Here is a 25873-nt window from a genome sequence, read left to right on the forward strand (position 1 = left end):
GGAAAAAGGCCTTGTGGGAGTCTCAGTCTGGTATTGTTACTGAGACAAAAAACCATGACTTGATTTCATAAAGGGCTCAGTGCTGCTGTGGCCATGTATAAGCTCTTACCATTTATGGAAGGCAGTAAAAATCAGCCAGTGTTCTCCAGTATGATGCTTCAGGGCACTAATTCTCAATTGGTACAGACTGGGAAGGAATCCAACTAAACATGTACATGTTTTCAGGGTTGCACAATCAGCAACAGTCTCAGCAAAACTACGTTTTGTTCCTGCACAAAGGATAAGGCAATCCAAACACTGGAAAAGTCTGGCTAAGAATTTAATGTTATGGGCCAAAGCTCTGGGTTTAAATATGCCCACATTTCACTTTGAGACTCAAATGATGTGTTTCTGGATGACTTTTCCACATTAGACGCCTTAAACAGTCAAGGCTCTGTGACTACAGAAATATGCTTTTCATAGAAGGTAAATACACAGGAATATGATAAATCCTTAGATGCAGGAAGTAAGAGGGGCCATAACGATTACCTGCTCTGATCTCCCACACAGCAACAGCTAAAGACCTCTTGCCACCTCCTCCACACTTCCCCATGTACACAGCTAGAAATCCAAGCACCTTCCTTGCAGCTCGTGTTCAGGGGGTGAAGAAATTTCCCTTGAGCCACACACACAGCTGAAACAAGCTACTAGTCTTCAGTGGCCAGAGTGCATTATGCGAGGATGAACTTTATTTTCATTTGTGAGGGTTCCCCCCCCCCCTTAAAACTGCTCGTCTCCTAAAAGAGTGTTCGTTCCCTCATATTTATTCTTAGACTTTTTTTAATCTTATTTCCTCCTTTGGGCTGAGGGAGAAGCCAGCATTCCCTTGTCTGAACGCCCACATCCTCCCACCAGTGTCTGCTTAAAGCTCGGAGTGAGCAGCCAGCCGCACCAGCAGGAGTTTGGTTGGGCAAAGTCCTCACACAACCTCTGCGCCCACACGCTCCTGGAACAGGCAGGAGGCCTGTGCCTGCTGCTCTGGGGCTGACTGAAGGAGAGGACTCCCTTCCCAGAGCTCCAGTGGTCCTACCTCGACAGCTTCGACCTTCCTGCGGAGCATGCTTTCCATCTGCTCCGAGAACTTCTTCACCAGCTCCAAGCCATCCACCTCTTTGATCTTCAGAGTTGGCTCCACATCTTTGTACTTCTACCCAAGGGGAAAAAAGAAAATGCTGTTGAGCAGGAGGCTTGTAAGGAGTGAAGTGAATCTATTATTGCTGACTGGATATTGTCTTTGGTGAAGGAAGAGGTGTCGAAGGAACCGCTCTGATTTATAGCCTTCTCCCATCTTTGCCTTTCCTCCTTTTTCACCCCATCATTTGGGTGTGTGCAGATCACTGGCCATAGCTTGAAGCATTTTGACTAAGTAAAAGCAACTGATCCAATTGGGAGCTTGTGGCTGTTGAAAACAGCAATGTACCTGAAGCTATTAGTACCTACAAATTTGAGAGAGAGAAGCAGAAGGCCAAGTTTTTTAAAAAAACCTAAATCGCAGATTGTGATTACATCCATAGCAACATTAGACATGTCACATACCTGAAGTTTAATTAAGGCAGAGGGAAGAGCAAGGGAACAGAGCTGTATATTGTCATTAACATCTCCTCCTATGTCATATGTCCTCCGGGGCAGCAGTGGGAGGGATGTCATGCTAGTGCATGTGCTGTCCTCCTACAGTGTCATCATATCTGTAAGGTAACTTGGCAGGTCTCCAACAAGAAGAGTCTGCTCAGTGCTTAGGTGGGAGACTGCCAAGGAAAACTAATATAGACAGTTATGATACTAATTATCAGGCACCCAGGAGCACACTTTAGGCCAAGAGCACCATAGAGGCATTTCCCAGAAACTAGGAATTAGAAGCATGGCTGCTTAGTGCTGCCTCCACTGGGAGAGATGCTGCAACGAGGAAGATCTGGATCTGACAGCTTTAGAGATAACTAGTTTCTTCTGACCAGGTTTCATATAATCTAGGCATTAAAAAACCCGAGAGTATTCCCAAACTGTGTAACTAATCTGCCTCCTTAAATCTGCCCTTTCAAGAGTGGATACAACGGCCTTTATTTCTGCTTTTCAAAAAATCCCACAGCTAACAGAGATAGCCAAAAGGAAAGAGTAAAAAAACCTGCCAGAGGACACTATGATTAACCTATTCAGAAGAGGCAGAGCCTTATCTCCTCAGCAATATGGAAACACAGAGGCAACCAAGTGCAATTCCCTGGTCCCTCATCATCAGTTTTCTCTGCACTGTGCTCAAACATTGTGCTTCACATTGTGCTAGCACCATAGCAGCAATCTCAGCCAGGGCTGGACTTCTTGTGCTGGAAAAAAAAATGAGGTGGTGAAAAGGAAAAGGAGAGGGCAAAGGCTTTGGTAACACTTTCTGGAATTAGAGGAAAGTGGCAGAGAAAGGACTTTGCATGTCTTTAGGGTGAGCGAGTGGAGCTCCTTTTGTTCAAGCGGCTCCCTGATGGTCCGGGAGGGCAGCCGAGCACAGGCAGAGTAAGAAACGCCTTGAGGATGGGGCAGGCTGAGGAGGTCAGACAGAAATAGCAGCAGCATCCAGCCTGCAGCAGGCATGGCAGGGAGGCTGCTCTCTCTGCCTGGCATGATTAACGGCGAGGGTTTTACTGGATTAAAACCGCCAGGCCTCGCATCCCCTCCGCTGCGGCTGGGACAGGCGGGCAGCGGGGGAGGAGGAGGAGATGGGGTTGAGCACGAAGGTTAGTGTAACCATGCTGCTGGAAGAGGAATGTGCAGCCACAACCCCCCGACTGAGGTCCCTGGCCGCTGACGAGACCGGAGCACATCCCAGCTGGTGTCTGTCCCATTTAGCTCCATGTCATGGTTTCGTCGGGAGAGAGAAGTGATCTCTGCCAGGCCAGGCTTTAATCAGGCACTCCTCGGGGGGAGGAGGGTAATCTCTCCTGGGAAAGCAAACGAAGGGGGGGGACCACATCAGCACGGGCTTCACAAAGTGACCTGCCACCGGTTGCCTCGGGTCACATCTTCAATTAAAAACCAGGTCTTTTTACCTCTCAATTATTTTTTATGTGCTTTTTACACATTGAGAAGCAGATGCTCATAGGGTAAAAGTAGTCACAAGCAATCATGAGCACTCTGCTAATACTGTACATGCTTCAGGCCCGAGATCTAGCCAGAGCTGGGAAGAAAAAAAAACAACCAAACCGAAAAACCCAAAAAGCTTTCTGCAAGTTTTGGTTCGCTGAAAGAATACATCAAGTTCGAGCTCAGATCCCCTTTGAGCTTCTTTCCTACAAACGAACCAGCAAACCACTTTGTGCCTGTATTTCTGCCACTAAAATCTCCTGCTATTAATGACTATTGACTCCGAGAGTTTCTAATGGTGGGCAACGAAGTAGTACTTGGGATTTCAATACTGTTACCAGACACCATGGCTGAAAGTCAAAGCAGGTGCTTGTAGCTAGCCAAGATTATCCTGTGCAGCCTGCATTTAGGGTTCAGGTAATCAGATCATTATAATTTACAGAACACGAATCAGGCTTGGGAGAACTGGCTAGAAGGATCTGATGTTGAAAAGAGGCCAAAAAGTTAGCTCAGATCTAACAGAAAATCTTTTCTTATTCAGCTAGTACTTAGCACTCCCTTAAAACAGCAGGAGCAATTCATTAAGATTCGCCTTCTGCAGTGTTGGGGGTGGTAATTTAAAAGTGGAATATCCAGAATTCAGTATCCTAAGTTTTATCTGTGAACAGAGATATGTCACCAAATATATTTTCTTGTTCCCACCTCCACGAAATTTAGCCTATTGAAATACACAGTGCTCCATTACTCACTGCTAGTGGAACTATATTAAGAGTGTGAAAGACATTCCTTTCATCTTCACCCAGGAAAACGTCTTGACTGAACTTCTTAAGTTTGTCTGTTCTTTGCCATGTAGTTTTTTGTTGCACTTTCTAGTAACTGCAGGGCTGGAGTCAAGCCCTTCTGTCCTTTCTCAACTCTATCCACTGGGCAGGGCAATCAGCACCTCAGCTATAGAAGAGAGCAGGAGATAATTCTCAGAAACACCTGTAGTGCATTGTTAACACAGTAGAAGGAAATTTAAATTTTGGCTCTGCAGAAGCTGATGGTATTTCTGACAAGCCCTGAGAAGCCCAGAGTCACCTCCTGGCGTGGCTGCCCTTGGTGGTCCTGGACCTATGGTCACTGCTTGGCCAACTGCAGCAGCAAGGCTGTGGCAAACACCTAATAAGCCACAGGTTCAAACATCTGTTCCTTTGCTCTGTGAGGTGCTACTGCCCTCCCCCTACTCACCCCTTCACATTGCTTCTTTACTCCAGCCCTGTTGCCCTCAGTTGTTCCAGGCCACAGCCAACACTTTAATACAGATCCATCCTTTCTGAGCCAGGTTTAAGTGTGCATAATGGGCAAGAGAATACAAGACAATGCTTCAGCCATCAAGCCAAAGCCACTTGGCTTTTGCTGCCTCTGTGAGATTTAATGCAATATCCTGCCTGCTTGGGACTGCCAGCCATCTGAGGGCTTTTTAAAAGATTTCTGATCCAGGGTAAAAGCCTGTCCCTGTGGATTCAAGGGATGTCTACCAGTTCACCAAGTCTCTGGGAATGATAAATCCTGGTGAGAAGTCAACCATTTGGCTTTGCAACATGATATTAAGGTTCTTCTGGAGGAAGCAAACAAAAAAACCCAAAGAAAACCAAGCAAACTCAAAGCCACAAAAGAAAGTTTATGCTTAATGTTAAAAACAAGGTTTACATGGAAAGCATCCAGTAACTGAGAAATGATGGCTCTCAAAGCAACAATAATCTAGTTCCTTCAAGACTATTAGGCACAAGGGAGACATGAAGAAAAATACAAAATATGCTGTTATCTCTCAGTCTGTGTTTCATCAAAGGCAAAATGCCCATTGACTTAGACAAGCACTGAGAAAAGAATTGCCTGGACCTCTGCATTGTGCTCTCCACCATTCTGCTGGTCTGCACAAAGAGAAATATTTCCCATGGAAAAGAGGCAACAGCCCAGAGAACAGAAAAGTGCCGGGGGAGCAGGCAAATCCATGTGTTTGATTTTCAGACTTTGGTGTATTTGGCTCCCCAGGCATAACTCATCCACAGTCTGTGCCAATATATGATGATCTACATAAAGTTATTTGGGGTCTGCCACTCTACATGAAAAGTGTTGCCTAACAGTAAATGACATGCCTACATCCACTTGAAACACAGAAGGTGCCAGAAATGCAGAAGGAGCCCTCCAGAATGGTCCCCACTTTAAGATGAGGATTTATGAGAAGGTCCCTGACTCACTGCTCTACTAAAGAAATCGAGGCCGAGAGAAGGACTGAAGTGGGTGCTGGCTGGTTCTCCTCTATTTCCTTACCACAGGGAGATAAGGGGAAATGAAAGAGCTCAAGAAGTGGGGCTTCGGGGTTGAAAGGTAAATCTGAGCTGTTTAAACTGCTTAAGTAAAGTTAGGGCAGGGAAGGACACAACATGCATTTAGGGGATGACTTTGCTGGAGTGTTTACAGAACAAGGCTGGATCCAGCTTATCTGTACCCCCTGCTGGAAGTTGACATTTTCCCCTCTCAGTCACAGATAACACTGTACTGCACATAGCACAATTAGTCTGTGCTGTATCCAGGCAAAAGCAAACCAAACACCTTCCCCTCTCCAAGATGAAAATTGTGTATATGGAACAGGCAAGTGCTATTATTTTATAAGGCTGTCAGACCATCAGGAGAATATAGGTCTGCCTTAGTTCCTCCTGACATGAGTACTAGATTGGATTTGGTTACATTCGGGCTTCTTTCTCATCAGAAATTAGTTTTCTTTGCTTCTGGAGAATTACACCAAGCACTGATAAGAGTTGTGAATTTTGGTTCAAGATAACTATGACTCTAATTTTTAGTGGTACTATACTAGCATCTACGGGTCTCACATAACCCCTATCCCAAAGGGATCAAGATCCCAAGAATAAAACCCACAGTGTGGGCAGAGGTAGGTAAGGCAATCTGGTGCAATATATCCAAAGTGCCAGCACAGCACAGCTGCCTTGACAGTCACCTCAGTGTCACATCTGCCATCCTTGTCCTACATTGCTATCTTTCACAACACTGCATTTTCAAGCTAACTCTGGTTCTTCTTAGTCCCACTGACTTTTGGACCTAAAGGAACATGAGCTCCCTTAATGTGTTAGTATAAATAGCCACAGAAGCAGTGCAAGTTGCCTGTGTTGACCCACACCTATACAGCATCAGCCAGGTACCTGACTATCAAATAACCCCAGCCTGTATCTCCTCCCCACTGAAGCTCCAGTACCCACCAGAGATGCCTTAGCATGTCACTTTGCCTCTGGCAACTATTGCCTGGGGACCCCGTGGGTCAATAGGCAATGTGGAAGCATCATCAAAACTGCTAAAAGGTAAACTTTTGCCTTATCAATACCCCACTGCAGCTGCCCCATGGTTAGTGCATGAAGTACCTATATCAGTGTTGATAGCTTTTAATTGCCTTGTGACCCTTTCCTCCCAAGAACTGATGATCACCACAGACCTTTGTGATGGATGCTGAAAGCCTTTCTTGGCCAAAGCCTAGCAAAGCTGATGCTGCAGGACATGCTCCCTTACTGAAGACAAAAAGCAGCACTCAGGGGACAGGGAAACAGGGCTCAGCAGCAAGGAAAGGAAAACTATATCCACATCCCTTTTTTTGCATTGAGATATGGGTGTTATTACTAACATGGGGACAGAAATCAGACACCTAGGAGGCCTGAGGGGCAACTCATTACTTGTCTTGAAGAGAAGAATTATTGAAAGAGTAAAGAAAAAGAACTGAAGCAGAGAAGTGACATGTGAAGCAGAGAAGTGACTGCATTCCTGAAGCCCCCTCCAGTCCCCCAGAGCAGCACAGAGGGTGGAGATCACCAAGTCTGAAAGAGGAGCAGCCATTCACCACTAATTTAAGGAGACTCCTCTAGAGCTGCAACTGGGATTATTTGTTTAAAGCCCCTGGAGCTACACCCTTTAATGCTGTAGAGAGTTTAGCGTAACAGAGCCTGTTTGGTGATGAAGCCAAGCAGAGGTCTGTGCCTGTGGAACATCACGGCTTCCCAGGGCACCTGCCTCAGGGACCTTGTCCAAAGCAGAGTTTCAAGAGCAAAATTCAAAGGATTGATGAACAACTGGATGAATACTGATGAGGAAGCAGTAAGAAATAAGTGCCAGCTGAAGAGCTGCAGGAGGGGATGGTGGGGTGACAACAAGCAGGTGAGTGATGAGCAGCAGAAGGACTGATTTAGTCTTGGGAAAGGAGAAGTGAAGGCACAGTATGTGAGGGCATGAAATAGTCATTAGAGGGGAAACACGGAGAGAAAAATAGAAACTGTTAGAAAGCATTAGTAAAAAATGGGACAATTTAGGTGGTGTTTGGCAATGGCTGATGAAGCAGGAAAGGCATTAAACAGATCCCCCTCTCCAGTACATGGAGAATGGGCACAGAGCATCACTCTGTGCTCATGGATAGATTTGAAAGATAGCTGGATACCTGTGCCTTTTTCTTTCTTCCACACCAGGGGGAAACCTTGGAGGGCTACACAGGGAGATAAAGGGAACCCTCACACATTTTGCCTACCTTCTGCAACAGGAGAGAGCCTGAATACTTAGTCACAATGGAGTACAGCTCCCCACCAAAGGCATCTGCCCAGGACTTCACCCTAAAAAGACAAAAAGAAAAGGAAAGTCAATGTTAATAAATCAAAGTCTACACAACTCCTCACTTTTTCAGACAGAGAAAACTCCATCTTTCCAAGTATAAACCCTGCTCTATTTGTCTAAGCTACTATAATAACAATGTTTTTTCCCCAGACTGCTAGCCAGACAAGCAGTAAGGCAGGACAGCACTGCTCTTGGACATTCTGCCCAGGACATTTGTCAGCAAGGGGAAACATTGAGTTCTGCTGGTCTTGGTCATTATGTTTGGAGTTGAAATTTTCTCACCGAACTTTAGAGGTACAATTTTCATCTTAGGTATCATCTGTTTTCCTTCTGTTGCCAGCAAAGTGAAATAAATAGCTTTCTGCAGACATCTATTTGTCTTCACTGACAGGGCCTGGGGTGATGGGCTAGACACCTAGTGTCAGGACTGCTGAAGAGAAAGAAGTGTCAGATTTGGAAGAATTTGTCAAGATTCACCCCTTGGATTCAGTTCCTGCAGCGGTGCAGGCCAGATGAATAAGGCAGATGAATTCACTGCTCTCAGTGGAGACACTACTGCTTGATAATGCCACAGTAGATTATGCTCCTCATCATTGTAAAGCACTACTCACATTTGTGCCATCCTATAAATAATTGACGGTAGCAACACCACATGGAGAACATACGGATGCTGAAGAGCAGCCTGAACGCTGAGCCATCCAAATCAAAATAGATGGCTCTCATAATTGACAGAGCACTTCATCAGAAATCTGTTACACGATCCACATTAGGCAGTTCCACCTACAGTTGCAGTTCCTTCAACAAGGATTCACTTCAGAGAGACGTCTCTAATGCAGTAAGTGGCCTTCTCCACTTACCCGAATACACCACTTATTTATGGTGTGCACAGTCTTACCTATGGCTTCCACTAGATTTCTTTGAGTCCCAAGCAGACTTTAACCTCGGGGCTTGATTCCCCAGTGCACTGCACCACAAATAATATACCAACACAGAGATGGGCTCTGCAGTGAAGCCAGCACAGCAATGGCAAAATAATCACAACTGCTAGCTTTAGCCTAGGAAAGCCTGTTTAGACTCCCCTCTTGCAAATAGAGACTAGGCAGCTACAGGCAATGATTTGGAACAGACACAGGACTTCAGCTCTGATCTGCACCTCTCTCCACTGCCTATAAAAAAAGCATGAGGGAGTGGGTGCCTTTTTAAATCACTCCTTAATTGGCAACAAGGCATTCGTATTTAACCACTGAGTGTGAACTAGCACCAGCTGAAGCAATTTTGTTTTTTCTTGCATTGTGCTCTGCATCTTATTTTGAGAGCCAGAGCTTTTATCTCATCATGTCATCCTTAGAGAAAAAAGAATACGAGTATTTTCTAGGAGACCAGGATTTATTGGGCCATATCAGAGTTATTTTAGCAATCCTAGAATAAAAGAGGAAACCAGAAAGAGGGATCCCATGGGATGTTTCTTGTTTGTTGTAGTAGTGACTAACACATTCCCTTAGATAGGAGGATCTCTGGATCAACAGCTAACTTGATGCCCATCTGCTGCTGCTGGCTTTACAACTTTTATGTATGAGATGTTTTATGCTGATATTAACTGATATTCTCCAGTCTCCTCACCTTTTACTGCAGAAAGAGAGAACATAAACATGAAGCTTGGGATAGTAATTTTAGCAGGGATATTTACTTTTACCCCATTTGCCTTACAAAAATGGTGCACTTGACCCTGGCCTTTCTGTTCAGTGTCATGTCTGTGGCCATGTTTGTGCCCCTACTCCTTCCAGCCCTCATCATTTTTCAACCCAGCAGGGTGGAAATGTCTGTGGTGTTAATTTCTGATTAGTGGGTGCAATTGAGCATCTTGAAAGTTCTTGAAGCTTCCAGTAATGGCATAACTCAAATAAAAAGGCTAAGGTTTGTATAATTTTGGGATTTCTGTGTGGGTGTTCTATGTGTTGAGTGGACCCTTACCCTGGGAGGGCTCTCCCAGCCACTTCTGAGCCACTACTCTGGCTCAGGGGCTGATATTTCTGCTGGTCTTGAAGCGGAAATAGGAGATGCAAGGGCAGGGCCAGAGACTGGCAGAACTGGAGGGTTTGTTGGAAAGTTAGGGGGCACAGAGGAATTAGAGGCACAAAGGTTCAGAATCCCTGTGTAACAGGTCTGAAGACGGGATAATTAAAAATACCTGGTGGCATTTCATGGAAGTCGAAAAGGAAGAAAGTGAAGAGGCAGAAATACACTGGCATTTACATATTTAAAAGACAATTATTTGCCAGGGAAGTGAGCAACCTTAGAGTACTGGGGAATTAAGGGCAGCCTGCTGAACTTAAGTAGGTTTCCTTAATTTTTTCATAAACAAGTGAGAGAAAAGGTCAGTCTAAAATTCATGAAGTTGTAGAGAAATTTTGTCCAAGGCTGCTGGTTCCATCAACGCAAGAGCAGACGTATAAAGGCAATAGGGGCAGCTTAAAGAGGCCATACAAGGTAGATCTTTACCTCTCCCACCAGCATTTCCCAACGTTTCCATCAGCTCAAGAAGAAGCCAGCCCCAAATCCTCACAGCTGCAAGCCCTCCTGTCCATGCCTTGGCCACCGGACAAGCAGAGCTGTGTCCAGGAGGAAAGAAGAGGCGGTTTCTGTGCTGAACTTGCAATGCATCCCAGAAGCATGGCTAGTAACTGAGCAGATTTTTGCACTGCTGGAGTTAAAGCTGAGTGAGCTTTGCAAAGATGGGAATGAATTGGCAGTGAGCCAAGCGCGATGCAGCAAAGCCAGACACGACTTGGGGAGCAGCACAGGCCGACTCAGCCTTGTGTCACTTAACTGTGATGGAACCCAGCTGGTGTTTAAAAGACTCTGCTTTTTTGTCCCCAAAATGTCCCTGTGTAACCTATGGAACAGGTCCATTTTCTGCTGATTTACTCCCTTTGGACCCCTGTCCAACGTGTTTCTCTACTGAAATTTCATTTGAAAAGGGTGACTTCTGTGTTTTAGTTAAATTCATAAGTGGATGTGAAACACCAGGGATTAATTCAACTGTTGGTCTGGTTTTAGTGCCAGGGGAGAAAAGCTCTTTTTCTATTGTTTATTCTTCATTCTTGTACATGAATTAAGTTCCAAACTGTGCAAAGTGACGTAAATCTTTTTCTCAGTAGTAAAGGGCTATCACATTATAACTAAATACATCAGAAAAGGATTTGGTCAGAGATTGCCTGCATGTAATCCCTGCACTTGCATTCAGCGGAACAGACTGGCTGGCTTCTTAATGCCACACAAAAAGTATTTCCATGAAGTATTTATCCTGGGCATGGAAAGTCAATTTGCATAGTTCGCAGTTATCAGAAGTTGGATTTTATTCCGGGTAGCCACTGCGTCCTTTTTGTGAAACTCAAATCAGAACCACTCGGCTGAGGAAGGGCTTGATAGTGCAGCCAAGTATAAAATCGGTAGCAAAGTTTCCTGAGACCCTCTTGGACATCAGCTCAGCTCTTGGTAATTCCATGGGCTGTATTGGTGGGCACATCCATAAGGGTTTTATTGGCAGTTTTCGAATGTAAAACATTTTCCTAAACTCAGGAAAGGGCTTGAGCTGACTTGTGGATTTATTGGACATATCTCCTTCTGAAACTGGATGGCAGTGTTGTCTCCTCTCCAGGCCAGCCCACTGTCCTGCACTGATGGAGATACCCAAGAAGCTGCCCCACAACAACTTTTACCAATCACAGTGCTGACATTTTTAATCCTTAAAGGATTTAACTCGTCTAAATCAGCTTAACAAGGTGAAGTTTTTATAAACTGGGGTTGCTGAGAGCTGTTAGGCTCCTGGGGGTCTGCCAGGGCGGGCTGCATGGCTGGCAGGGAGTGACCATGCCAGAGGAGCCGCTCGTCACACCAACACACACGCAGGCATGGGTGCCCTGCAGAACCACATCCAAAAAGGTGCATCAAGGTTCCCTGCACGTGCACTAGCACCTGGACCCAAATGCAGTGCATGCACAGAACGTGGCTGTGTATGCTTTATTTTGCAGCTCAGCTTTTCAGTCCTTTGCTCCAGATCTCTGGGAAGGGCTACTACACTCTTTGTAGTGACGAGGAGCAGAAGCAAGTAAGAAGTGCCATGGCCTCTTTCCTCTATTCAGCCTCCTCTCACTAATATTCTCTGACGTCCACACACATGAGTAAACGTGTGTGCACGAGGGCCCTTTTAAGCCATCAGTGTTCCAGATCAATGCAAGGGATCAGAGCTGCAAACCTTGCCCTGCACGATCTGGATCTCGTGTGTGACGAAGCGATGTGTCTTTGCTCAAACACCCTGTGTGTATCCTCCCACAGCCAGATCCTGGCCAGTGCTGTGCACCCCTTGGGCGTTCCCGCCATACTGAGAACCAGCAGTGTCTACTGAAACCGCTCTGCTCAACTGGGGAGCTGCCAAACTGGAGCCACTTGCGTGCGCCTCCATCGTTGGATCTCCACCAGTTGTAGCAGCAGCGGGGTTTTACGAACGCGTCTTTAAACTGGTTTTGCCTTCTGCCGCCTAGTGCATTAAGCAGAGCATTAATAGATGTCAAAGTGCTTAACTAAAGCAGATGAGTATCATTGCTATGCTTGATGAATGGGGAAAAAGAGGTATTGCATCCTATGCTAGACCTGGGGAACTGAATTTGTGGCTCCCGTGTCTGTGTCCTCTGCCATGAGCCATCCCTGCCCTCGTAAGGAAACGCCACCCCTTGCAGCACTGTGCCCCTCTGGAGGAGCCGACACCCACGAGCCTGCCACTGCCAGGGAGACACTGCCACCCGCCTGCCATGCCCACGGCATTGCCCGCTCCACACCAGGAAAACCCCACGCCAGAGAGAGAGGAACACTTACGTCTCCAGCGGGATCTTCGTCTGGGCCCTGGCAGGGGGCAGGAAGCAGAGACAGAGCATCATCCACGGGACGGCCCAGGGCCCCATCCTCCGCGCACCGACCATCAGCAAGGGGACAGGCCGGCGGGGTGCGGGGGCTCCCCCCCCTTGCTGCTGCCCTGGGGGGGCTCCCGGGCGGCCCCCGCCATCCTGCCGGGCTGGGGGCCCTGCTGCTGCGGGGCCGAGCCCCGGGGCGAACCCGGCTGCCTCTGCCCCGGGAACGTCGCTTCTGCTGCCAGGCGCCGTCGGGGGTCTCCAGCGCAGGGCAGGCAGCCAAAAACCTGCCGGCACCTCTCGAGGATGGGCACCCACAGGTGCGGTGCGACTCCGTGCCCCGAGGTGCAGCCGCGCCAGGAGGGAGCTCTGCGCCGGGAGCCGCAGTGGCTGCGTAATCCCCTGCCAGCCCCTTAATCCCCTCGCCAAGCAGCAGCAGCCACAGATTTAGGGAAGTGGAGTGGGATAAAATCACCCGGGATTACTCTGATTCCTGAAGACGGGTCTTGGCTTCTCCAGCCGGAGGTCAGGCCATGCCTGCTTTAAAGGGGTCTCATCCGCATCCTCGAACACCTCTGCCTGAGCTTTGATCTCTGTCTGACGCTGCAGGATGCTGACAGGTCCCCCCGCAGGTTGGCCCAGCACTGCCTCCTCCCCAGTGGGTGCCTGGGATTGGCACTGGGGGTGTGGGGACAATGGTGGGGTCCTGCAGGTACCAGCAGGTTCATGCCAGCCACTGCTTGGTGCTGAGGTTTGCACAGGACAGATGAGGCCAGGCAGAGCTGGTGCTTTGGCAGCATCCAGTGCAGGCCCAAGACAATTGCCCTCCAAGCCAGGAGTGGGAATCTCACACTGGTGAGGGGAGAGGAGGGAAAGTGAGCAGTGGGAAGCAAAAGCGGCGTGAAAGAAAGGACTCTGCCAGTTTTAACTGATCACCTCCTAATGTGAATGATTATTTATTAATAGTCAGACCTTTCCGTTTGGGCAACATTCAATTGAGATTGCCATCCCCTCATCTGTATCTGGAGACCAATGAATCAAAGGAGCCCAACGGCTGAATTTGATGAATAGCAGGAAGTAGCAAACTGCATGCTCGGATGAGGGACACACTATCAGAGCTCATTATCATCACAAGAAGCATAAATTATAAATAACTACAGATATGACAGCAGAAAGATTATAAATTACTACAGCAACCTGTTGAGCTGCTTTACTCTATTGCTATGAATTAAGCCATTTATTAAGAGTATCTTCCAATCATCTTTTGCACCTTTACAGATGGCTTATTTAATATAAAATGCAAAGCCATGCTATATTGTTAGGTTTCTCATGAGGATGTGGAGGGCGGAGCTGATTGACAAAGCACTGAAATCAAACTAAGGCATGTACTACAGATGTGCTATTGAGTGCAGCACTGGTGCCTCTTCTGATGTAACCCCAACTGGAGTTAAGCCTCACACAGCTGCTTGTTCACAACACCCCAGTGGGATGGGGGAGAGAATCAGAAGGTGAGAGAGAAAACTCGTGGGCTGAGATAAAGACAGTTTAATAAGTAAAGCAAAACCTGTACACACAAGCAAAGCAGAAAAAATGGGAAGTCATTGGGCAGGCAGGTGTTCAGCCACCTCCAGGACAGCAGGGTTCCATCATGTGTAACACGGGTTTGGGAAGACAAATGCCATCACTCTGAAAGTCTTCCCCTTCCTGATTCTTCCCCCAGCTCAAAATGCTCAGCAAGGTGCCAGACAGTGTGGCATGTCCCTCTGGTCAGTTGGGGTCTGTGATCCCAGCTGTGCCCCATTCCCACCAGCATTTTGTGCACCCCCAGTCCACTCGCTGGTGGGGTGGTGTGAGATGCAGAAAAGACCTTGACTCAGCAGCAACTAAAACATCCCTGTGTTATCAACACTGTTTCCAGCACAAATCCAAAACTCATCCCCATAACAGCTATTCTAAGGAAAATTAACTCTATATCCCAGCTAAAACCAGCACAGGTGCACTTTAAATGGGATAATAGAAGTGACAAAGGAAATACAGAGAAGGGAATAAAACCATGAGACGTGAAATTGAGGTTAAATTGTATGACAAAGAGGCTGAAAGCCTGTGGTGAGCACTTAACTAATTACAGGAATAATTCACCTCAGGATAGGATGGTTTCATCATTTATTACAATCTTTACTCCAGACTGAGTGTCTCATTGAAAGTTACGATCTTCTTCAGGCAGAAGCTGTGGGCCTGAAGGGCAGAAATTTCCAGATAATGTTCTTAAGTCTGTGCAAAGGGTTACATGGGAAGGTTTAAATGGTTGTTTCTGACCTTAAAATCTACAAAAAAATCAATTTCTACGCACATGAACACTCTAGAGACAGTGCCTTCAGCATACCACCAGTGCACGGCAACTGCCACAGTCAGCTTAGGAGGACCAAATCTGGGTCTTAGTAATGAATTTCTAAAATTGCCAAAATGTTCTATGAGGGCTCTTGCCCCAAAAAGGAGTACATACAGACCTGCATGGTCCCAGGGGGAATCTGTAGACAAGAGCAGTACAGAGAAATGTATTTCCTCCCAGAAATTGCAGACAATGTGCCCCCATGGGAACAGAGGGAGCTGATTACCCTTCCCCTGAGTTCAGCCTCACGCTGGGGGCCACAAGGCTGGGCTTCTGCTGCCTTATTCTTCCTCTGCAGCCTGAAAAAAAGAGAAGATTGCTCCTAGAGGAGCTAGGAACATTGACAATCAAGGTTCCATTTGTCTGTGTTTACCAGGATTACAAATGAGGGGTAGCATCCAGGCTGGCAAGCTTCCCTGTCTGGATACTTCAGGGAAGAGATGATAAAAATTCGCATTCTGAAAAAAAAAAAAAATCTAAAATGAGATCTGAAAGCAGGAGCATCAACATTTTAGATTGCATTTTCTTTCCACTTTTCAGGGAGCCATATAAATAGTTATTGTGAGTGATTTTTGCAGGATCTTTTCACTAACCCTCCCAACCACTGTGTGCTATTTGCAGCTGGGACCCAGTTTAATCCAGATGGGTTCTGGCAAGAGCCCTTGTCTGGGTGTGTTTGGAAACCCCTGGAACATTGATAGAAAAGGCAGTGAGACACAGGAACACGCTGAACTGGGAGATCTAATCCCTTTATTTGGATTTATCTCATTTACTGGATATATCTCACTTAACCCCTTAATGATCTAAAATTGCAAGGAAGTAAGATTTGAAGATTAAATGAAAATAGCACTGAAAACTGAAAACCCCAGGTGCCTGGAGGGCCCTTAATGGGATTAGTGTGCATCCAGTTACTTCTGCAGAGCTCAGCCACCACAGTGTGTGTAAGCACAGTTGGAGCACGGGAAGGAGATAAACAATGGCAGGATCTGACTGGGGAAAAAGAAAATTAATCCTGTGAGAAAGAATGAAAGCAAATACATAACAAGAAGTGGGAATTTAAGGCTGCAAGAGATATAAGATGAGCAAGTACAGCAATTTAGAGCTACATTTGCAAAACCACGAGGAAATAAAAAGAAATGCCAGTGTGATTTTGTGCTGTGTTCAGAGGCACAAAGAAAATTTACCAGCTCTATTTATTTCTGGTTTGACTAGAACCCGAGTTCAGTTTGGATTATCATGTTATGAGAAGATACTGGCGAATGTTAAGACTAGCAAAAGACCAAACAACACCAGAACACTGGTTAGGAAGTGTAGTCTTACAGTGGGATAAATACGAGGAAAACAGGGCAAAATGAAGAAAGGGGAATCTACACTGAGTGTCATGGAATCATAGAGCAGAATCATAGAATAATTAAGGTTGGAAAAGACCTTCAAGATCATACAGTCCAACCATTAACTTACACTGCCAAGTCAACCACTAAACCGCATGCCTAAGCACCACATTGACACATCTTTTAAATACCTCTAAGAAAGCTGATTAGAAAGATTGCCAGGCATGGCACAGCCTCTTGAGGCAACCTCTCTCCATGCACTAGTGGTCAATAAGCCACATTTTGTAGCAGCCGAGTGTCTCTTTGTTAGAAAGACATTTGGAACAGGGGATATGGCAATGACCTTGAGCACAGCAAAGAGAGGATCACGCACCTTCATGGAGATGAAGAGCAGATGGGACAGTGTCTCAGCTCCTCAAGCACTAAGCTCATAGTGAAGTTACTACTTTTGTTGCCAGCAGGTTTATTGGGCTGATACTGGTCAACAGAGACACCTCTTCCCCATGGCATCCGTAGCATTGCTCTCCCGGATGGCCCATGCAGTGAGGCAGAGCTGTTCCCTCCTGTTTTCTGGGTACTCTGGAGCAGTGTCTCAGGGCTCACACAGAGCAAACATCAGGGTCCTTTTTGCACCATTTTGCACCATCAGGACTAGGGAAGAGGTTGCAAGAGATCAGCACTGATTTGTCTTTCCTTCTGGAGACACTGCACTCTTGCTGTGTGCCTGCCACCACTGCACACCTCAAGGCAAGTCTTTGCTCCATCATGCTCCTGAACTTAAAACATCTGGGAGATAATCACTTAATAAGAATAATTTGCTTTGATTTTGAATAACTTAAAACAAGGCATGATGGGAATAAAATATGTGGTCTTGTTCACAGCAGATGCATTTATCTGAGATTGTAATCTTGTGCCTCTCATTATCTCTTGACACAACTCCTCAGATGAGTATCTAGGTACAAAAGCTCCTTTCTGTCCTCGTCAAATATTCTGCATAGGAAACTGCTCTGTCACCAGTGTTTGAGCTTGTGTCCTGTTGAGGAGATATGAGGACAATGTCTCTGGCTTGTCTGAGTAGGTTTAACTGTTCCTCTGTGTGGTTTGGAAAGCAGACGTGTAGTGTTTTGCCAATACCAGAGAATCCGAACTCCCCGTCTCAGCAGCTGCCAGGAGGAGGGGGCCCTTGCCAGAAGCAGTGATGGAAAAGGACTTTTAGTCATGGTTTTACTGGCTGGGCATGCAAACCTCTTCTGATCAGGTTTCAGAGCTGTGGAGAGTCAGCACTCGCGAGCTGAGTTTGCAGAGGTGTGGATTTGATCGCTGAGTGGGGATGGGGAAGGAGGTGCTTCTGCACCAGTGCTGGTGCTGCAGGCAGGATGCAGTCTGGGGGCTGGAGAGGGGTCCCTGCAGCTGAGCGCTGCCCTCCCACCCTATTTGGTCACATCAGGGCCTGCACAACCCCAGCTGACCCGTGAGAAGCTGCAATGAGGCAGGGAGATGCTGTCTGGCCGAGGACTCTGTTGGCTGTGTGACTGGCAGCACCTGAGATCTGGGACATTTGGAATGGTGAGACCTGACAGACCTTCATAACCGTGTGGTGCTGGGTGAGCACAGCCTCTTTGAGTGCCCCTTCCTCACTGCAACCCCGGTGGGAAAATACCTCCCTCCCTCACAGGTGTGCTTTGGGTTAAATTAGCTGCTATTAACACCTTCCAGTTGCAGGGGAAATGCTTGATACAGTTTGCAGCTCTGCATGGAAGGGTTCTTCTGCCTCTGGAGACTGGGCTGATGGGTGCCAGTGGTCATAAGGAGACCCTGATATGACTGCACAGAGAAGGCACACAAAAGCCTATTTACAAAATGCACCTAATACCTGCATACCTGATAACTCACTAGACTCTCTGTAGGGCAGTACAGAGTCACCCCTAGTGTAACACAGGGGGGTTATACAGGGGAATGGACAGGTACCCTGGATGGCATGTAGGTAAGTATTACACCACTGACTCATTTCAGGTTGCCTCAGAGGCAGTAAATAATTCATGAATGTCTGGCCTGCAGAGCATCACGAGGCATCAGCAAGATGACTTGGACCACGTGCATCCTTCTAGACCCCACATTCCACCCCTGTGCTCAGTAAATATCTGCCTGCAGACCCATTCATCTGCAAGCCACGTGCTCTCCCTGTAGTTTACAGAAGCAGCCACATAGGTGTCATGTTAATTAATGCCTTCGGCTGGTTACTTTGCCTTCTTTCCTTTTTATTTTTTTCCACAGCTTTGCTCTAAATTTAGACTTGTTTAAATACTCCAAGATGAAATGAGTGTTTTTTTAAATTTGCTTTTGCTAGCAGCATTTTAAACCCTCATCAGACACAGTGTTCTGAGCAGCAGGAAATTGAGGGCACAGAGGGAGACACCAAGAGAGAGCAGAATGCATAGGAAACAAAGAGCACTGAAGCACCTTTCCACTGCCTTTGAACACATATCAAGAAAAAGAAGAATCAATTGAAAATAAAAAAAAGGAAAAGGAAAAGTAAGTGAAAGCAGATGCTCTGTTTGGGGAGAACTCTGAGCAAAATGTAGCTTTCCTGGGTGATGCCACAAAAGCACCCAGAGTGAAAATCATCCTTATCTCTCCGCTACCAAAGGGTCAAACTTAACTTTTTCCATTTCAAGTCCACCTGAAGGAACTTGATTAAGAGGAAGGGAAACCCCATTTTAAAGAGATGGTAAACTGGCTGCACTAAAACAGCTTTTTCGCAGGAGGAGGCTTTGCTTTGTAGGGAGTCCCAGGAATCGTGTTGCATCAAGTGACTAAATAAATTATACCACTTGTTCTGTTAGTCTCTATGCTGCAAAGACACTTGACTCAGTGCACATCTAGCAACATCATCTACGTTGCCAAATCCTTCTTATTAAATGACCCTATTCAGGGAACACACAACAGATACCTCCTTCTCTCTACTCAGTGTGTAAGGATTCAGAGTTTGGCAAGGTTATCAGGACAGAAGTATTTGGGCCAAATTAGAGTTTCTCCAGCCTGGCTGGGCTAGAAAGAAGGAGGGTCCCTCCTCCCATGTGTTCCCCTGTCAGGGTCAGCAGGTGTGGGGGGTGCAGAGATGATTTACCTGCCTTTGTGGTTTGATGTTACTGTCTCACCCATTTGCTGATAAGGATTTATTAGGTAATGGCTGTAGGGTATTTTGGAAATACAGGGTGCTGTCTAATTCTATGAGCTCTTACAGAAGGAGGCAGCAGAACCTCAAAGACAAATGACCCTCTTCTCACTTGGCAAGTGATCTACAGGGGCAAAGCAACCAACCCACCTGCTTCCCTCCCCTCCCCTGATTTATTTGGATCACACTGTCAGTTTACATGGGGTTGGACTGCGCCCACAGCATGGTTTTATCTGTTCCCTGGCAATAGGGGTGGATCAGGGAGCCAGTGGAGCTGGGCTGCAGCATTCTGCAGACCTCTCTGTAGCGATCCAGGCGTTAAACATCTGCCTGTCAGGAGAAATGGCATCAATACCGATGAGCTGACTATCCCCAGCGAACTGTCTGTGGGCCACGGGCTCTGCGTCTGTGGGTTTGCATGGCATGTACAGCAGTTGAGCCTGATCCCTGGGGAAGCTGCTGCACGCTACCAGAGCATAAATAAAGGGCAATGTCTTGGCAGAAAGACTTTTTTTTTCTTTTTTTTTTAACCTTTCAAAGGTGTCCTGACAATTTTATTTGTTCTGCTGCTGATACTGAGTGTTCAGGCATGAGGTACTGTAGAAATGCATATCGGAATTTCTGGAATATTCAGAACTCAATTAAAAATCTTAAAAGTCTTATTTTTTTTTCTGCCTTCCTTTTGATTTCACAGAAGGGAGAGGCTTTGCCAAAATTCTAGGTCAGAAATTATAGCGTTTCATGCTTTTCTCCTTTGAAAACAGGACTACTTTTTTTCCCCGCAAAAATCAGAGGCGATCATTTTCAGTGTGATTAAAGATAAAAGCTGGGCTTTGGATACATTTTACCACACATTGATGTAGGTGTAGATAAAAACAGTCCATTTTTTCATGAATATTAATGAAAACATGTTTTGTGATTTTAGGCAACCATCAATTGTTATTAAAAAAAACCTGACAGATTTGAAGAAGAGGTGGGGGAAGGCTCCGCAAGGCTTTCCACGTCCAATTAACACCATTTTGCAGCAGCTTGTGTTTTGCTCTGAAATTAGTCTGTACCGAGTGTGAAAGGTGCTTCCCTGACCTCCGGCTGCTCAGCGGGCTGACGGGGAATGGTGTTCACCCGTCCAAGCACAGCAGCACAGGCTCTGCCTCCTTTTAAACTCTTTTAACCTCTGGTTACAATTCAAGTCACTTCCCGTCACCCTAAATTGCCTCCGAGTCCGTAATTAGCTCCGTCACCTGCCAACTTCCATAACACGCGCTCATTCTTCCTCCCTTCAACATCTGACAGCATCTCGCTCGCCGAGCAGCTTTCAAACAGATTTCCCCTCCACCCCAGGGGTTTTTGCGCTGTGAGCCTGCCCTGGAAGGATGAAGATACAAAATCATGTTGCGCCCAGGAGGATCATTAAATGCCTTCTTTGATTTCCTTCAAGGAGCACAAATGAGCTGAGGAAGCAAACCAGCGCGTTTTTTGCCGGCATTTTTTGTTTATGTTTTTTTAATCCCCACTGGCACGGGATGATAGAGCCAGTAGCCCCCTGTGGTGGGTGAGGTCTCTCCAGGTTACAGCCATCTCCTCCCAACAGGGTTGCTGGCTGAGGAGAACATCAATCCCCACCCCAGGAAAGAGGGTCTCTCAAGGATTTAGCTTGGTCTGGGCACATATGTTTTGAGAGCAAATAATCTCTCTCACGCTGGAACGTGTAACATTGTGTGAAGTATGTGTCTGAAAAAATCAGTTTCTAGCAGTGGTGCTTCTTCTGCTTCCTCCTGCTGTTGTCAGCATCTGGGACAGGCAGTAGAGAGACATGGAGAGCTCAGAAAACAATTTGCTTGGGATGGGGACAGAGCAGTCTGCAGCATGCTTGAGATAAAACTAAGAATTGCATTCACTGTTTGTGACAAAAGTGGAATTGAGGATTACCAGAGGTATAGATAAATAAATATTTAATAAATATAAAGCTTAAATATAAAATTTTAATAAAATAAATAAATGTTTATACATTTTTTATTGTAAGAAAGAAAATTTATATTCCAAGTTGTGCTGTCTGCCTAAAATCATCTGCCATTTGCTAAAGCAGCACTCCAGCTCCTGCCTTCTGATTAGTGCAGCATCAAGGCTGAAGTTAATGTCTTTCTGAGCCAGAGGCTCCTGAAGTTTCAGACAGAAGCCAAACAGTTGTGCCCTGAGGGATTCCTTCACAGGAAATCTGATGTGCATAAAGTAGGCAGAGCGGCGCTGAAAGCTCATTAGTGATGGTTGCTTGCTGCAGCTCTGACCTTAGCTTAATTCGTTCAAGCGATGCTGGAGTTAATTGGCATTCTCAGTTTGGAGTGATTCCCTTCTACAACTGCAGTTTAAACCTAGATCTACTCTGCTCCCCAGGCCTATAATTCCCCTGGAAAGAAAAAAAGCATTATCTAGCTCTTCTTGTGCTTCACTGTACAGTGTCACACTTTGATAACCACTAAGCTATTTTATGGCTGTGTGTGGGCCAAAGTGCCATAGCAGGCAGCAGTGTTGCAGCTTGCGTGTTTGTAACCCTGGTGGAGTACTTCTGAACCCTTACAACAGCCATTGTCTCAAGACATTAAATATCTTCATCCATTTTCAAAGCATGTTGCAAGAATTGAAGACCACACCCGAGAGATCATGATGGAGGGAGTCAGCAAAGCTGCTCCAGCGATGCCGACCTTGGAGCTGGTTGGAAAGGGCAGGTCCCTGTGGTTGTTCTCGCGGGGCACGCGAGAGCTGCACCCAGTTGGGAGGTAGAGGGACAGCAGCCTCTGCCAGCATGGGGAATCCATCATACTGTTGGTGCTGCGACTCAGGAGAGCCCTGGGCAGATGTAGGTGACATTTCCACTGCAGGCCAGGTCAGGGCTCCCAGCTGAGCAGCCGCATCTGGGACTCGGTGGCTGTGTCTTGGCAGCAGTGGCTCACTGTGATGGGACCTGCCCTTTTAGCACTAGTGGTGTACAGTCTAAATTATGTCAGGCAGGTCACACTCAGGCTTCCCCCTGCACTTTCCAGCCATGTAAGGCTCTACCAGCCTCTGAGTGTCACTCACCCATGTGGAGTCCAGTGCTGGAGGGAAGCCATGACCAAACACAGCAGCTGAGTTTTACAGCTTAGGTTGTTGCACAAGGTTATCCGTTCTCTGTTGCCCAGGCACAGGGTCAGCCACCTCTACCAGGATACTCCACCTGCTCCAGCCAACTGCCCTTACTCAGTGTGTACCTCCACTTTGCAAGCTCCAGCTCATTTAGGAGGTGAATTCCTGAGACTGGCTGTGGTTCTCTGGGGTTACTCGGGAAGTACACAAGGCCAGAGACACAGCATTCCTCACCCCACCTGGATGTAAACTAACTGTGCCTGGCATTTCATAGGTCCTTTGCTGGGTCACCTTCAAACTGTGCTGTGGCTATTGTTACAGCCCTGAGTTACTGGTCAGCCTTGTACCATCTTTAAAGTGCCAAAAGCTTCTACTTGTCTTCTAGAGGTTTTCCAGATCTCTATCGATATTTTTTCCCTGATATCTGTTTCCACATCCACCAACAGCTGTTCTTTCCTCATCTACCCAGGCAGAACTGGCAACTGGAGAGGTTATTTACTTCCAAAGCCTTCCCTCCAAGGATTGTCTCTAGCAGCAAAGGGCAGGCTGGTGTTCTTTCTCATTGCACTGACACGAACATCTGTTGAGGGCGAGTGGGAAAGAGAGGAGCTCACTGCTTTCACAGCCCTCCAAAAACACTCGGGGGGGGGTGGTCCAGGAGGCTTTCAAATTCTACACGCTGCTGGTCATACTTGGCCTAACAGATTAAAAATAAATAAGCTAACACACCTAGTATGGAAAAAGGAGGAAGCAGAGAAGATCAATGTAATTAGAAATCTTAGAACTGATTGCTTAGGCAAGCTAGGAAATCTGACAGGCTAGAATAGCCATGGAGCCCTTTTCCTGCTTTTTGGCAGAGAGGACACAGATTAGCTGAATTTAGTACACTGCTGCACATGTTAACCCAGTAGAAAATTGTTATTAGCTCTAGAAAATTGCAAGTTGAGCATATGGCAGTTCGGGGCCAAGAAGGTGTAGAAACAAATGCAGATAATACGCTTGAGAGCACACAGCCAGCTCAATCTCTGAACAGGGGCTTTGTGGAGACAAGATGAGGAGATCCTGTGTTCAGGAGTCAGAAAGATGTTTTACCATCCACCTTGGTTTTCGGTATTGCTGAGCAGTGCTGTGCTGGGCCCTGAGATTTCTCCAGTGCATGAAGACTGGGATGGCAAAGGACAAGGACAGAAACAGATCTCAGTAGCTAAATAGTTTACCCTATTCTGGCAAACTCACATTTGTGGGGGAGTAGCTAACACACAGGAGGTTTTTCCTTTTCCTCTCCCGCTGAAAATGGACCTTTTGTTAATTCCCATCTTTTCTGAAATGCCAGTAGCGATTGCTCACCTCTGGACAGGCCATCAAAAAACCTTTAAGGCTGGCTTTAGGCTGCTGCAGTCATCTGGCAAGAGAAAAACATTTCTAAGGAGGAAGAGCAACAGCATCTTTGTCAGCAGCACATCTCAAGTCACATCAGAGACTGCGAGCAAAGAGCCGAGGGAAGAGCAGACGCTAATGTGACAGGAAGGATAATGGGAAACTTGCACCAACTGGCCTCTTTAGTGTCAGCTTTATTGCACAGCTGGGGAGAGTACATTTTGTAGCAACAGTAATTTATTTTTTGATCAATACAGGAATTGCATATGAAAGTACTCTCGCTCTTCTGATCATTCCTGCTGGCTCTGTTCATTTGCCTGGCCTGCAACAGGCACAGGGCACACCAGGCTGCCATGTGCCAGCCACTGGGATGCTGCAGAGGAAGGGAGAGGGGAAGGGATTCCTGCTGGGAGATATAGCACCTGCAAAGGTAAAAAATATAATATCAGAAATCCCGAATTTGTCAGGACTAATTTTTGGTTGCTAGGCTGCTGCTATCTGCTCCTCGCTTTTTCCAGTTTTCACTGCCTACACAACATGCTGATCTCTGATGAAGTGCTACATCTGGGAAACAGGGCAGTTTTGGGCTGGACTGAGGGATTTCTCAGTTGGCTGCAAACAAAAATGAAGACATGGGGAAAGGAGTGAAGCCCCAGTGAGGCGTGACTGAGCATCAGTCTCTGCCTGTGCCTCTTGACTTCTTCTGTGACCTCTATAAATCCATTATCAAACCACTCTTCATGTCCATTTTAAATGGAGATAGTATTTCCTTCTCTCTCTTTTGCATGGGTAATGTGTATGAAAGGCACTTCTAGATGCTTTGTATCTATCTAGCTATTTGTGTAAATGCACTTTTAGAGCAGAAAATATATATAAGAAACAGAAATTCTTTAAAACCATGTAAGAGTTTTCATCCAAAAATGTTTTAGTGGATTATGAAATCACTTGTTCTAAAAAAAGAGCATATCACTTTGGGTTAAATACCAGAGTGTTTATATCCCTGTGTTCTGCACCTGAACCTGCCCAGGTTCCCCACCCCACCATCTGTCTGCTCAGAGCTGCCCCCACAGCACCAGTGCAATTAAGCAGAGTTGTTACAGTGTGACAAGAAGAGTCCCCGACTTTTCTCTTTCTGTCACCTCCAGAGCTGATGTTTTATTTCTGACATCTTCCCATTTCGTAAGCTGGTTTCTTCAAGGTATGCACAGCAGCACTTGCAGAGTGCTCTGCTTTGCAAAGCCAGGGCTGTTTCGCCGGCCTGCCCATGTCTCAGACACGAGGGCTTGTTGTCTTCATCTTTGGGCATCCGACTGTTCAATGCACTTGGCACTGAAGAGCATTTTTTCTGCTGGATTTAGCAGCCCCCTGCAGTGAGGGATTAGCTTAGTGTTCTGAACTTTAATGCTCTCTAAATTTCTGCTTTTATACAAGGAAGTGAAAGTTTCCTGAACAATATAGTGTTTCATTTGTGCTTTTCAATCTTCCCTGCTTCCTCTTCCAATTATCACGCCTTCACTTCTGCCCCTTAAAATGAGAATTCCCAGCTTTTGCTTCTCTTTTGAATTATTCACTATCATCTTGAAGACCTTACTGGATTTTCTTGAGTGCACAGCCATCACTTCCTCACACCTCTCAGCCAAAGGAGTTAGGTGGAGACTCTTCAACTTCTTCATGTTTCTATCCATTCCTTCTACCCTTCCTTTGATGAAGCTCGTGTGGTCCTGCTGACACTGTTAAGACATTCCTATGTTGTGGCACACTTTTAGTGGGATGTGATCCACTTGAAAGTACCCTGTGGTGATGTGCTTGCTAATGGGGGAGACAAATG

The 25873-nt window shown here is 46.4% G+C and overlaps 2 protein-coding genes across 2 annotated transcripts in view; both read right to left on the minus strand.

Moving 5' to 3' along the window:
• The window catches only part of CACNA2D4 (calcium voltage-gated channel auxiliary subunit alpha2delta 4), a 129028-nt gene extending 116303 nt beyond the window's left edge, over window positions 1-12725 (minus strand). Inside the window, exons 1-3 of the mRNA XM_032688544.1 lie at window positions 12622-12725; window positions 7667-7748; window positions 1070-1186 (exon numbers count right to left, since the gene is read on the minus strand). Of these exons, the coding sequence (XP_032544435.1) occupies window positions 1070-1186; window positions 7667-7748; window positions 12622-12725 (303 nt within the window). The remainder of the gene's footprint in view (window positions 1-1069; window positions 1187-7666; window positions 7749-12621) is intronic.
• A 7955-nt stretch (window positions 12726-20680) lies between these two features.
• The window catches only part of DCP1B (decapping mRNA 1B), a 54462-nt gene continuing 49269 nt past the window's right edge, over window positions 20681-25873 (minus strand). Inside the window, exon 10 of the transcript XR_004357100.1 lies at window positions 20681-20693. The gene's annotated coding sequence lies outside the window, so the exon portion shown is untranslated. The remainder of the gene's footprint in view (window positions 20694-25873) is intronic.

Source organism: Chiroxiphia lanceolata, chromosome 5 (assembly GCF_009829145.1).
Source record: "Chiroxiphia lanceolata isolate bChiLan1 chromosome 5, bChiLan1.pri, whole genome shotgun sequence".
In the NCBI taxonomy this organism is placed as follows: domain Eukaryota; kingdom Metazoa; phylum Chordata; class Aves; order Passeriformes; family Pipridae; genus Chiroxiphia; species Chiroxiphia lanceolata.